This window comes from Netta rufina (genome assembly GCF_964035555.1).
Source record: "Netta rufina genome assembly, chromosome: 6".
Taxonomy (NCBI): domain Eukaryota; kingdom Metazoa; phylum Chordata; class Aves; order Anseriformes; family Anatidae; genus Netta; species Netta rufina.
The window spans coordinates 37,993,150-38,007,984 of NC_140129.1; the positions used below are offsets into that span (position 1 = coordinate 37,993,150).

Below are 14,835 nucleotides of genomic sequence, written 5' to 3' on the forward strand. Positions count from 1 at the left end.
GCTCTTTGTTTATTTCAAAAGATGCTATAAACGTATCTCCTGGACATTGTAGGACCAATCTAGCTGCTCTAAGGAACGGAGGCAAATTTAATTTTATGTACAAAAATTTTTGGTTTAGATATATTTGGGGAGCCTTCTGGCTTTAATCGTTATTTTAAATGTTGGAATTTTTATTCTTAGGTCTTTAATTTTGATCCTGGAGCTGCTGTGAAGCAGAGAACTGCTGAAGATGTTAAAGCGGACGAAGATGTCACCAAACTATGCATACATAAAAGGAAAATTATTGCTGTGGCTACACTTCATAAAAGCATGGAAGCACCACATCCTTCACTAGTTCTAACCAGTCCTGGTGGTGGAACAAGTGAGTAAAATCCTGCAGGATTAGTTATTTAACACATTTAGGATTTATAATTACTATACAAGAACACCCCCGAAGTTCTTCTGTAATTGCAGTAGTAAACATTCAAGTTGAAAATGGAGGTAGTAATTAGAAGGATGTAGGTAGGTAGAAAGTGAGTCTAAAAAGCAGGTCATCCCAGACGAAGAGCATGATTTTCTTGGAAAAGATATCAGATTGTTCTAGACAAAGAAAATACATTAGCCCTCATCTTTTGGAACTGTAGTAATATGTCTGATATTCTGTCACATGGGAAATTAGAGAAGCTGAATAAAGTGATTATAAAGGGATTAGAATGTGGCTAAGGACTTAGCTAAATGGGAAATTGTATTGCAAGGCAGAATATACAGCTAGAGAAGATCTCCACTGTAATTTCTCAAGGATTATTTGTTAGGACCAACCTGGCTTAGCATTTTAATTATCCATATCAACAAAAAATGAAGTAATTTGTTGATGGATGAAACCGATAGGTGCTATCAAAACAAGGGAAGATCCAGACACGTTGAAAAACTGGGGGATCATTGACACCTGGAGTGAAAGAAAAGGTATAGCAACAAATCCTGTTAATTGTAAGGTTATTCACCTGGGGACTAGTGAAAAAAGCTATTAGCTGTAAATTATTGAGCAAGAAGACCTAGATATACTAACTGATCAAAGATGCCTGTGAGCAGTACCAGATGGCAGTGTGGTGCAGATCAATGTGATTCTGAGACGGAGAAGTACAAATGTCTTTGAATGCTTGCTGCCTTCCTGTGCTGCTGTTCTCGCTAGAGGCACTCAAACTGAAATAGAGCAGAGGCTCTTCTATTAAGCAAGTGCAAAACCTGTTTTATGAAAGTCATCTAAAAGTGCTTAGCTTGTTTAGCCCACCAAAATGGTGCCTGAAAGGAGATGCAGTTGCTGTCAGTAAAGACATCAAGAGAATGGCCACCAGGAAGCAACTTAAACTAAAGGACAAAGTTAGCACTGAAAGAAACAGCTACAAAACCAGAGCTGCAGAGAAATGTGAACTGAAAATTAGGTCCTTTCTGAGGATTACAAGAAAAGGTTCAGAAGCAGTCTTACAAATCCAAGTAGTTAGGATGGAGGAGTGAAGTTACTTTGAAGATAGAGCTTTGTACGTTTATGGTTATACACTGTGATGCCTACAACATCTGGGAAATGATCCTTGATGTTTTGAGAGATCTTTGTATCCCTGTATCACTATAATAATAGTGGGCTAATTGCTAAACCTTCTGTGGCCTGAATAAAAGTGGAAAACTTTAAGTATATAAAAATATATCATTTTAGTTATGTAGACAGGACTAAGATACCAGTGATGTTCATAGTACTGAGGTACTATTGCACTTTGAGATTGCCTTATATGATCTTAAAGCTTTAAATTTATTTTTTTTTGCAATGTACATTTGTTTTAAGACTGAATAGTACAATTTCCCAAATTACTACGCATTTTTCTGGTTATTTTTTTATTATTCTTTATTAGCTCTACTTAAATTACGTTTCTTTTTAAAAAAAATAAAGGACAAAATTAAGAAGGGGAAACGGATAAATATTTAAGATATGAATGTACTCATTACATTTTCTCTATTGATCAGAATTTTGTCCATCAAGTGAAGAACAAAATTTCCCAATACATTGCCTTGGTAAACAAAATGTTGTTTCAGTTGTGCACACCAAAGTTTGTCCATGTGCTTAGGTCAAGCACTAAATGTGAGGATTCCTGTGCATATTATGTTTTGTAGTTCAGTCTTGAGATTTCTCCCCAGAATGAGACTTCAGTTATATTTTGAGAAAAGGAATGTGTTTGTTTCTGTCATGATGTAGCTGGTTGAGTAAATAGAACGAAGGCAGGACTCTCAGTGCTATTCGTCTCCTACGACCAGAGAGAAGGAAAGAAGGGAACTGAGTTCTTGTGAGCAGGGGAATTTAAAGGTACCTCTGAATTCATTTGAACATGAAATGTAGCTCACTACTCAAGTCTAAGTTTGCATATTCAGAGGCTGCATGCCAAGAATGTATTCATTTTCCTTTGCTGAGCTCACGCTGCAAACTGAATTACAAATTCCCAGAGCAGTAAAGCTGGCAGAAAGTCCATCAGACTTGGAGCTGCCTGTGAGGGTATTCCGAAAATAAAATATTGAAAAAATATTTATTTCTTAAACAAAACTGATATTAGTGGGTAGAAAAGGAAAGCGATCTGGTGCGTGTTGGAAGGTCTAGTCCCAACACAGTAATTTTTTCCATAGCATAAGGTTTCACACGTGCACGTATAAATATCCTCAAAGCCTTTATCCTGAAAACAAGCATAAAAGGTGAAGCCCATTCTTGAATTTAGTATCTTGATACCAAACTAATTTTTCTGCAGAAGCTGCAGGAAAAGCCTTCATTCAGTGAAATATTGCAGGACATTATATAACGTGCTCACCTTTTTAGCAAAGCAGTTCCAAAGAAGAGATTAACTCAGAAGACTGACACTCGGTGCCTGCAGGGCCAGTGAGTGATGCAGAGCAGCGGGGATGCTGCACCCTGCCTAGCTCAGCCATGTCCTCTTAGATCTGTGCAATTAAGTGCTCTGCTGAATAGAAATCCGGGCCAGAGTTGTATGGCACAGTTCCCCATGCATCCTCATCAGGTGCAACGTTTGGGGCAGGACTTTTTGTCTGTAGGACAAGGGGAAATTAGTCTGAACCCTTCTTGGACCTTGTTCCTCCTGTACTCAATAGATGGTGCCAGAGGCTCCTTTTCCCTGCGATAGTTCTGCCAGCTCTTCTAGCTGGGGCTGAAGCTGAAGAGATGATGCTGGAGAGTCAGGTGTAGGACGCTGGAGATGATGGATGCTTAGAGGGGAGATAGAAAAGGGGAGGAAATAATAAAAATAAAATAACTTCAGGAATTGATGTTGTGGACAGATAGTGCTGAAATACATTTATGTGGGTAGCAAGGGTGCTACGAAGCACAATATCTAAAGAGGTCCCTATTTCTGCAGGCTTTTATATGGAAAATGGAGTTGTGGTCTGTGCAATTGCAGTATGCAGTAGGGTAGCGTGCACCACTCCAGCAACTGGTTGGTGATTTAGCTGTTATTTCTGTTCAAGCAAATGTTCAGCCAAAAGGTTTTTGTGAATGTTCTCACACCCAGTAGTTGTGCACTGAAATGCGTGATACCAGCCTTCAAAATAGTAATTGTTGTGTTTCTAATACCAGGTGCAACTCCGGTAGTTCCTACTCGAGCAGCAACTCCGAGATCAATGAGGAATAAATCACATGAAGGAATTACAAATTCTGTGATGCCAGAATGTAAGACTCCTTTCAAGTTGATGATTGGGGCATCTAATGCCATGGGTAGGCTTTATGTGCAAGAAATGGCTGGAAGCCAGCAACAAGAACTTCATTCTGTCTATCCTAGGCAGAGATTGGGTAGTAATGAACTTGGACAGAAGTCTCCATATCGTGGCAGTCATGGTGGGATGCCCAGTCCAGCTTCATCAGGATCGCAGATATATGGAGATGGCTCCATCTCTCCTAGGACTGACCCACTTGGAAGCCCTGATGTTTTCACGAGGAACAATCCCAGCTTTCATGGAGCACCCAACTCAAGTCCTATTCACATGAACAGGACACCTCTGTCTCCACCATCAGTAATGCTACATGGTTCTCCCATACAGTCATCCTGTGCAATGGCTGGAAGGACTAATATACCTCTTTCCCCAACCTTGACCACAAAAAGCCCCGTAATGAAAAAAACCATGTGTAATTTTTCAACTGGTATGGAAATACCACGAGCAATGTTCCACCATAAACCGCCCCAAGGTCCGCCCCCACCTCCTCCACCGCCTTCTTGTGCTCTTCAGAAAAAGCCATTAACATCAGAAAAGGATCCACTTGGCATTCTTGACCCTATTCCTAGCAAACCAGTCAATCAGAACCCTGTTATCATTAACCCAACTACTTTCCATTCAAATGTCCACTCTCAGGTACCCGTGATGAATGTAAGCATGCCTCCTGCTGTCGTCCCTTTGCCAAGTAACCTTCCTTTGCCAACGGTAAAACCCGGTCACATGAACCATGGAAGTCATGTTCAGAGAGTTCAGCACTCGGCTTCGACCTCGCTGTCTCCTTCGCCGGTGACGTCCCCCGTTCATATGATGGGCTCCGGGATCGGAAGGATCGAGGCTTCTCCCCAAAGATCACGTTCTTCTTCCACGTCATCAGATCATGGAAATTTCCTGCTGCCTCCAGTAGGACCGCAGTCGTCTTGTACTGGTATGAAAGTTCCTCCCCGGTCCCCAAGGTCAACAATAGGGTCACCAAGACCATCTATGCCATCTAGCCCTTCCACCAAGCACGATGGACTTAATCAATACAAGGACATCCCTAACCCATTAATTGCTGGAATGAGTAATGTGTTAAATCCTCCAAACAATGCAGTTTTTTCTACTGCATCGGCTGGAAGTGGTTCGTTGAAGAGTCAGCCTGGTTTGCTGGGAATGCCTTTAAATCAGATCTTGAACCAGCACAATGCTGCCTCTTTTCCAGCAAGTAGTTTACTCTCAGCAGCAGCCAAAGCACAGCTAGCAAATCAAAATAAACTTGCTGGTAACAACAATAACAGCAGTAGCAATTCTGGACCTGTTGCCAGCGGTGGCAACAACGAAGGACATAGCACTTTAAATACCATGTTCCCTCCTGCTGCCAACGTGCTTCTACCAACGACTGAAGGGCAAAGTGGTCGAGCAGCGCTGAGAGATAAGTTGATGTCTCAGCAGAAAGATCCTCTGAGAAAAAGAAAGCAGCCAACCACCACGGTGTTGAGTTTGCTGAGACAGTCTCAGTTGGAGAGCTCTGGAGTTTCCAAAGCTGGATCTGATTTGATAAGAAAGCAAAGTCAAAGCTCGTTTCCCATCAGCTCTATGTCCCAGTTACTTCAGTCCATGAGTTGTCAAAGCTCCCACATGAGCAGCAATAGTACCACCAGTTGTGGGAGCTCAAACACTGTCTTGCCTTGCTCTGGTAACCAGATGCATTTCGCAGACACCAGTATGAATTCTGGCACTCTTCAGAACTCGCTGGCGCAGAGCTTACCGTTACGAGGGGAAGGGCTGCACTGCCAGAACACAAACACTAACTTTGTCCATGGTACTAGCCCAGGCACAACCAACCATCTCGCAGGTTTAATAAATCAGATGCAGGCTAGCGGGAACTGTGGGATGCTCAGTCAGTCAGGAATGGCTTTAGGAAATTCATTACATCCGAACCCACCTCAGTCAAGAATCCAGGCATCCTCCACTCCAGTGATACCAAACAGCATTGCTAGCAGCTGTAATCAAACAAGTCCTGAAGCAGGTATGTCTCCTTTTAAAAGGATACCCCTATGTTTGACTGTTTGGAAATATATGGTGACTGTTTTTAAATGGGTTCCTTTTACTTACCTCCTTTCTAAATTTGAGTTTACCGGTATGAAAAGTATGCCTATTTCCTGCTAGTATCCACACACTCCAAAATAAAACAAAGAAAAAACAGCGGTAGCCCAAAATTTATCGCCCTTTTTCTGAACAAAACCGTCCTGGCCTCGTTCCTGTTACAACTCTCGCTTTTCTTAACTTCTACACCCTGTTCATAAATAAAATCCGAGCACTTTTGTACACACCTAGACCTCAGTTGTTGTCTCTTGCCCAAATAAATTGTGTTTCTGCATCATGCCGTGCTACTTCAACCCTAGAAGGCTGTGGCTAACCTGGTAGTTTGTCCACGTGTTATACAGTGTTCTTTATTACTTGTGTTAACTAGTTAGCTGTTGTCCAAGATTGAAGCAGATACTAGGAATATAAAAGTTTTCAAAATAAGCTTTTTGAGGGGCAGGGAGTGGGAGTGCAAAGTCTGTGTTTGCCTTTACCGTGATAATTTTGCTGTGCTGGTTATTAAATGGTTGAATAAACTGTGTGTTCGGTTGGAAGAGTAGCGAGGTTTCCTGATTTGTTCATCAGTGAAGACGTTGAGGGGAAGCAGGTATGGCCCTGCTGCTGGCTTTGGGCTGCTTCATGGTAAAAGGGAGACAGATTGAAAATGTTTATTTCATTTTACAACTGTTGGCTGAACAAAGTATGAGTTTTCGAAAGGTAATACTGTGTTAATTTCTTAAGGGGGAAAGAAAATCTCTGGTATCTCAGCTTTTCAGCTTGGTTCTCTGTCAAAGTTTGTGTTTGCTACAGTCATAGCTAAATCACATCAGGTGGAGTGAAAGTGGCCATAAGCGTGAAAGCTGTCCGTGTCCTTCAGCCAAGAAAGCACCTGATACGTGCTCCCGATCTTCCTCAAAGAGAGCTGCTTATTCTGTGAAACACAAAACTGACTTAAATAGCTAAAAAATACTTTTAAAAGTCCTGCTGATGATACTTGCTAATGACTTCTAAGGGTTTCTCTCCGTTCCTGGGGCAATGAGGCATTTCTGCCTTAGCTGTCTCAGTGGTTTGTGTCACCAGCAAGCAGCTATTAATCCTGGCACGGCTGTTTTGCCTTGTCATGCTGACAAAGAAGTTTGCCTTGTATATTCTTTCTATTCTGAGACCTTGTACTCTCCTGTGAGCAGAACAAAGGTCTCCTTTTGCCTAGGAGCCTGCTTCCTTGTCCCTCTAAGCATACCACAAAATCTCTTCGTGAGAACTCTTTGGGTTTCCCCCTCTTTTGGGGCCAGTGGGAATCAGTGGCGTGGGTTCCCCTGGACTGTCCAGGCAGCTGAAGAAAGCTGTGAAGCTATTGCAGCGTGGGACTGCTTTGCCCTGCAGAGGACAGAAAAGACTGAATGTTATGTGAGATGAGAGCCCCGTGTGCCAGCAGCTGCCATCAAGAAGCTGAGCTGTAGTCATTTGCCTCGTGTGGGGAAAGGGTTGGCAAGGCTGGAGCTCCCCGCGGGAAATTCAGGCTGCAACTGATCAACAAAAGCTTTGTGCTGTCTAAAAGTTTTCAGTAAAATGTTTCATAAAGGGTATTAAAGTGGGCTTAATTCATCCTGGTGTGGAACCTTCTTGTCCCTGCTCCATGGCTGTGACCACAGCCCCGTGCTGCAGCCGTGCCCCCCTCGGTGTGCTCGTGAGGTGGCACGGCCGTCGTCATCTCTCCTCATGCAGTTAGAGCCATGTTTTGGGATGATGGCCCTTGTCTTCAGGCAAGCCAAATTCCTTCCTGAGAAGAGGAATCCTTGTATGAGGAAGAGACAGTCATGGCATCAGCTCTCAGACTCCTGTGGGACGGCAGCAGCACAACGAATCCGTGCAATGTGCAAGCGCCCCGAGCTGCACGCTGCTCTTAGAGGCTATTGGCAGGCCCCGTGAAGTAAGGCTTCGACACAAGCAGCTAATTCGGATATATAACCCCATCTGGGAGATCCTGCTCTGCTCTCTGCCGGCTTCTGATTCACCTGAAACCGTCTTTCAAGCCACTGCAGTTAAACCAGACGAGGACGGCGTTTCTGGTGCCCTAGAGAGAACTGTTGGAATTACAGCGGTGCCATTGTAGGGGCTCAAACTCACCCTTTTGTTTTCTTATCCAAATGAAAAATGGTAATTCCGGGTAGGCTGCTGATGGGGTTTGTGCCGTCAGTTTTGATGCTTGTGAAATACCCACAGCCTGCATTTCTCCAGGTATTTCTTTCTGAATGCCCACGATGGCTAGAAGCCTACAGACCCATTTTCCTTTCAAGATGAAATTTCAGAAGCCGGTGCCTGTGTGATTCCCAGAGACGAGGCCCTAGCACGGGGCATAAACCTTCCTCCAGCCTCCTCCTGAGCCATCGCGGAGGCATGTGGCTGGGGCATCACATCTGAGCCTAACCCACTGCCTGGAAAAACCCAGATCGGATATTTTGCTGTGTCTGCAGCAGCATGGCAGCATCCTTGCCTTGACCCACGTGTGAAATGCTGAGAGTTTTGCTTCACTACTAACCTTTAAAAATAAAAGTTTGTTGCTAGTCTTGCGCTCAGTGATGTAGGATGCGAGCAAAACGCCGAGAGGTGTGTTAGGAATTGTTCTGCACGGGGTTGGCAATTCTGGTGTCTGAGTTTTGCTGTGTCAAACACGCAGAAGGAGCCCTGTGTACAGAGTGTAGTGAATAAGCTGCCCTCAGGAAACTCGTGTTCATATTGGAGTTCGCGGCTTTTTATTTTTGCTTTGTTTCTGTGTATTTTAATTGCTAAATCTGTTTTGTTTGTGTGCCAGTGTTGAGAATAGCTACCGATCAGAGAATAGATCCGGAGAGAAAAGGCTGCGAATCACCACAAGGAGAGGGCTGCGTGTGGCCTGAGCTCTCAGTTACACGTTAACCGCATGGACCGGGTTTCATTCTGGCTCTTGTTCTCCTCTTTCCAGACAATATCGTTAGTTTCCAGGTGATTTTCAGTGCGAGTGTGATGGAATTAAAAATGAATAAATGTAAAAATTAAAATTTTTGTTTATGCAGTAGAGAGCTTTTTTACTCTTCCCATTTCGAGCCCTCGAAAACCTATTATGCTTAATTAATTTTTATGAACAACACCTGCCTTTTACTATCCTCCTGTAGTATTTGGGTTGCAAACACTATTTTATAGCAGCAGTCCTATAGGAGGAGCTAGCATCAAGTCTGTGTGGGTTATTTACAGCTATTCATTTTGGAAAAAGGCCATTTTTCTGCCAGGAGACTGGGTTCCAGACTCCTTTTTTCTGATGAGTAGTGCTTGTATTTCTGTCAAACTCTGACATTGAATTTCTCGTTACGAATCGAGTCCTCAGACTTCTGACACAAACCGAAGGCACATCCAATTTGCTAATTTGGCGGCCTTAAGATTTATTCATTACACCCCTTTGCCTCCCAGATGGAGGCTTTGTGTTTGTGGGTGCTTTTTGCTAAAAAGGGGCCGCGTCTCTGTGCCACCCAGCTCATTGCAGAGGCTGCTTCGTTTTCTGTCCTGCTGTTCAGATGTGAAGCTAGTTCAGAAGTCTGCTGGGTGTAAGTGGTGAGCATTCAGCACTGCAAATCCTGCTGGCAATGCAAAATGTGTGAAGGAGGGGATAGAGGTAAACAAGTGAAAAAGTATTTAGGAGTCACAGTATTGCTGATGAGGGAAGTCAAGGAAGCCAATACGGAGCTAACACAGTAACTGTGGCTAATAGGAATGGAGACAATAAAAGATCTCCAATATCAGATCATCAGAAACATGAGGAACTATAAATCTGCAAGTTTAATAGTGACAAATAGAGGACAGATTTGGAGGAAAAAAAGTATTGAAGCAATATCCCTTCCTTAGATTCGGAATAATAAATTTTTACTGCTGAGTTTCACAGAATAGAAAAAGTTCTGGGATGTAATTAAATCGGAGGAGCACACAAGAGCAATGCAGATCGCCTCGGAGCTTCTCTCCTTGTTTTAGTACAGTCAAGTAGGGTGTAATGTAATTGGGAATGTTGCCTTGGAAAGCGGTGACTCAAGAAGGGTTTGAGGAGCCTTTGATTTAATAGCCTTAATGCAGGCGGTCAGCTCGGTGACGCTGCAAAACAGAAGGAAAGAAGCTGGGCTTGGGAGCACAAAACCCAGACGTGCTTGGGGGAACTCGGGGTGCTCCTGGCTCCGTGCACAGCTTGAGAAAGCCGGAGCTGGGACGTGGCAGCGTGCTGAGTGGCCGCTGCTCATCAAAGCTACAGAAATAGTGGGGATTTCAAAGGAGGAGCGCTCTTACAACCAGCCTCACGGATCAGGATTTCATCCTGCTGCAGCCTGAAGGACTCATGTAAGGGTTTTTTCTGCCAAACTTAGAGTTGGCTGGAGTTCTGCCAAGTGGAGCCATCAGGGGTTGTCTTCCCCTGGCAGAACCAGCAATGATCTTGTTGATAATCAGATCGCCATTCAGAGGGAAAATACCTTCAAATCAGACCGGCCTTTGCCTTTTTCTTCTTCACCAGCATGGGGGACGGTCTTGAGGACATGTCCCAGTTCTCTGCTGTTTGTAATGGGCTGTTTTCTCTTCCTTTTTGCCTCTAGTGCCAAGCTAAGGCTCCTGAGGAACTAATTGCTTTAGCCTAACTAAAGCATTTGTCCTTAATCTACATGAAAAACACAGATCTGTGGTACAAAGAGTATGGAGAGAGGGTTTATTTTAGAATATGTCACCTTAAAGGTGTACAAAGCAGCACAGTCTTACACGTGAGCCTCTGGATTTGCTCCCCAATATCACCTCCATGTATTATGGAACTATAAAATCAGCTTTTTAACTTCAAATTGAGAAGAGTGGCTGGCTGGCATCCTTTACGGGGCTCGTGGCTGAGCAGAGCATCTTGTGAAACTCAAATAAGCCCTGGACAGGATGCCAAGCAGCCACTCTGCTAATTGGAAAGCCAATTGAATTGTTCTATTGCTTTGGGGTTTGGGTGCTTGTATAAGCATTTCAGACTTTCCTTGGTGGGCGGGGGAAGGCAGGGAAATAGCGTTGTAAGGGATCGCTGCTGTTTGCAGGCTGGCATGACTTCTCCATATTCTACCCCAGGTTCCCCTCTTACTGTTTTTGGGCAGAAAAATTGTGATTATTTTCCTTTTCAAATACAAACTGTAAAGAAAATCTTCTACATGGAGAATGGGATTTCCAGGTATGATAACGTGAGGCAGATCAAGGCTGCTCCCTCCCCTGCCATCGAAATGCCGGTTCCAATTTGTGTGCTGCTTTTAACTCTTGATAGAGGTCTTGTGCACAAAACAGCTCTCGTGCTCTGAACATGCAGGAATTACCGACTTAATAGGCATCGGTGATGGCATTAGGTACCTGTGATTGTTAACGGGGGATTTTCATTTCTCTGGCATAAACAGCCTTGCTACCAGGAGGCTTACAGCAGAGCACGGAGCTTGCTCAGACACAGCTCAGGCTCCTCCTGTGGGGTTTTGGTTTTTTAAATTTGAATTTGCCATAATTCGCGCTCTTTGCTAACCAGGCTCCTGCCTCGTTATTGTTTTAACCAGCATACATTTTTCTGAGAACTTATATTGATAACAATGCAGGTACTTGCAAAACTAATACTAATAGTGCAGAAAGTCCTACTTTGTTAAAGACGTGATTGTGGAGAAAAAAAATGTGAGATTTCCCATACCTACTTGGTTCTCCGTGCCTTCTGAAAATATTAACCAGAGCCAGTGGGCAACTCAAGATGTGGAGAGGGCACTGTGGCAGGAAAATAATGCTTTTTATTGCACTTCCAGTTTCCCGAATTTGAAGAAAATTAAAAAACCAAAATGCTAGGCGGGTAAGGTGACTTTCCCCCAGTCGCTTCAAAAACAGCAGTGAAGGTACAGCGTAGAAGAGAAGTCAGAACAGCTGGGGACAAGGAGAAGAACCGAGATTGAAATTCAGTCAAGTATTTAATTACCTAATTTTAAGCATTTCTGTTGTCCTAGAACCTGGGTTGGGCTTTCTGCCCTGGCTTTTCAGGAGGTGCCAAGGCTGCGAGCTGGGGTCCTGCATGCATGGTGGGCAGCAAGTGCCTTCTGTTGGGGCAAGGTACTGGACCTTACCAGGCCAGTCCTGGCTTTAACTGGGCCAAACATTTTATTTATCAGTTTGTTATTTCTCCGTGGTCTGCAGGAGCACGCAGTTTGATAAGGAAATCACCTGGCAGTGGGTTGCGGCTAGCTGCTGAATTACGGTTTCTTCGGAACTGAAAGCACTCGAGCGAGCGTGATAGCAGATAAATATCTGAAATGTTTTCCATTCCGAAAGAATACAGAGAATGTAATTATAAAAACGTATAGCTGCTGGTCCTGTGTTTATCGGTAAGTGGTGGAAGGTGGAGGTGCAGCAGGAACGTGCTGTGCTGAACGCTGAAGGCCCATGAGCTCACACCGCTTCCAGCAGCTGGCAGAGTTCTCCAAAAGCTGAGCCTCCTAAAATTGCAGATTTAGAAATATTGCCGCTTAGGGAAACTGTGTGCTTGTGTCTGTAAGCTGAGAGTAATCCTTGCTTCATACCCCGATGGTGGGGGCTTCTGGAGGCCTTGTGGGATGGGTGGCCCTGTGCAGGGAGAGCTGCACAAATGCTCCAGGATCCCAGTTACAGTAATTCCAGCGCTGGTGATGTTTTGTGCTTCCACACCTTTGTAATCTCAGCGTAAAGGATGCAGTGAAACTTTCCTCTCCCCGCTCTGGCAGGATCTTTCTGAAAATCTTAGGGATTTCTTCTGCCGCTGCTTCTGAGTTTGGCCCTAGGAGCGGGAGGAGGCTTCCTGCTAAAAGCTCCCATGACCAGGGAGGTGCCCGGGAGCTTCTGATGAGGGTTTCAAAAACTTGACGCTTGTTAAATTAAAAAAGCTAGAAAGAAGATTTACATTTAAAACAAAGCTGGCTGCGTTTTTATTAAATATGTAGAAATGGAAGAACCGGCAAAGTAGCGTGAAAAACAGTTGTTTGTTTTCAACTCTTAAAATGTTTTAAATGTGAATGTCTAATGAGCAAGTCCCTCATTAACCGTTTTTGAGCACTTATGGTTTCCAGACTACCTAAGACACCTCTCTTATCCAGTATTTTCATTTCACAAATTTCAGCAATGGACCGTAACTACTGAAGCATTGCAATACCTGATGGATAGTTTCTTATGGAGGAATATTTCGTAAAATATTCTTTGTCTTGTCATTTTCTTAATAATTTACTTTAATTGCAATTAGAAAAATGCACATAGAATGAACACTCTTTGATTTGGTAGAAGTACTTGTAGTATCTATGAAGACTGTGCCTATTTGCTTTCGGCTTGAGTTGTCTGATTTGTAAGGAGCGTTATTCACAGTCGTTACTGCTCCTAGATAATTTTGTACAGACACAATTCTTCACCCACTGCAGGAATACTCGAGTGGTTTTGACTCTTTCAGTTTGATACCCATGGTTCATGCCCCAACTTCCCTTTCTGAGCACAGCCATTGAGGCTTGCTGTCCAACTTTTATTGATGTTAAATCTTAGACTTGTTTAAAAAGCAGGATTCAAAACTAGGCAGACCTCTGACTGTGTCGTACCATCCCAAAAGCATCATGTGTGCATAGAGGTTCCTCTCTTTTCCTGGTAAAATAATGCTGATACAGGAATGATAAATATCTTCTGTTGTAATGTCTGTAAGTGGGCAGGCAGTGAATCTCCTTGAATGCTAATTGATTTCATAACATATCGCATCTGCTTAAGACTACCTGTCAGGCAATACTTCGAAAAAAGTAATAGATAAAATCCACAAAGGGAAATAAACATTATTTCAAAAGAAAACAAAACAAAAATGCACATAAATAAAACCCTGTAGCCCACGAAGGAATAATTTTTAAAAGTGTATCCTATTCAATTTCCATCTATTTATTCCCAAAACATTTATTTCACTTTTTAAGGGATGAATGGATTAATATTTATTTATTTTTTGGCACTCTGGATATTTCTTCTTCTCGTTGCATGACAAAGACAGTTCCCTTTCCTCAACAGCAGGCAAAAGAACTTTTGGCAGAGCTCTGTGCCTGCAAGAGTTGCAAGCCTGCGTTTGTCTCGGGCTTTTCTTCTGCTGAGCTCTTGCTGCTCGTCACCTCTTCAACTTCTGAACTTTACACATCTAGGCTGAAATATGTGCACATTTTCTCTCTTCTGATCAGAATCCATCAAGATATTTTTTCCCAGTAGCAATTAATCGCCTGATTAATATGCAGAAAGAGCAAGTGTTGAATGCACTCCAGAGCTCTCAGGTTGGATCTCCAGAAGTAAAGTCTGATGGGGGATAAGAAGCAGATCGGTGTTCAACAAAATCCTAGAGCAGCAGTCATACAGGTTTGAGGTTTGCTTCGTAGCAGATAGTCTTTGGTGTGATCGCTTCCTTGAGTAGAATGGCAAATAGGATCATAAATCAGACATAGAGCTTGGGTCCGATTGAAAATACAAAAATTGGGGGTTGTATTCATGGGGGCACCATAAACAGAATGGTTCCCTTCCATTCTGAATACTGATATAAGAAAACAAAAAGCTTTTTGTAAGCCAGAAGGGTTTCCCCCGGTGCCTTGCCCTCTCCTAAGACCCGTGTGTGCTGGCTGCTGCATGGCGCTGGTCTGTGCAGCGTGCCGAGCCATCACGAGCTGTACGGAGAGTTTGGAGCTATTTTAACTGAGAGCTTTTTCTTTTCTCCAGTGAAACACAAAGAATTTGCTTTTAGCCACAAGGATCGTAAAGATTTTTATGCAACGTATCTAAAATTGTATTTCAAAATATTTTGGAGGTTGGTAAAAAAAAATGGAAAATAGGCGGCGTGTTTTAGTGTAGGTTCTCTGGAATTTGCCTCGTTGAATTTGAGTAGCCAGAGTTGATGGTTGTGTGTTAAAAATAAATAGTACTGCACGCTGAAATGAATTCTGAGTTACGCTTCTCAGCTGGATGAAGTCTTTGCTGTGAGCTTCTTTACTATAGTAGCAACGTAAA

General features: G+C 43.3%; 1 protein-coding gene across 10 annotated transcripts in view; it reads left to right on the plus strand.

The window, feature by feature from the left end:
• MBD5 (methyl-CpG binding domain protein 5) overlaps nt 1-14,835 on the plus strand; it is a 129,107-nt gene that overhangs the window by 91,233 nt on the left and 23,039 nt on the right. For 9 of the 10 annotated variants that reach the window (XM_084289458.1, XM_084289461.1, XM_084289462.1 and 6 more), the window contains 2 exons: nt 181-361; nt 3,602-5,740. In XM_084289458.1, the coding sequence (XP_084145584.1) occupies nt 181-361; nt 3,602-5,740 (2,320 nt within the window). Of the gene's footprint in view, nt 1-180; nt 362-3,601; nt 5,741-14,835 lie in introns of those variants that run through there. The other variant, XM_084289466.1, reaches the window with a different exon arrangement.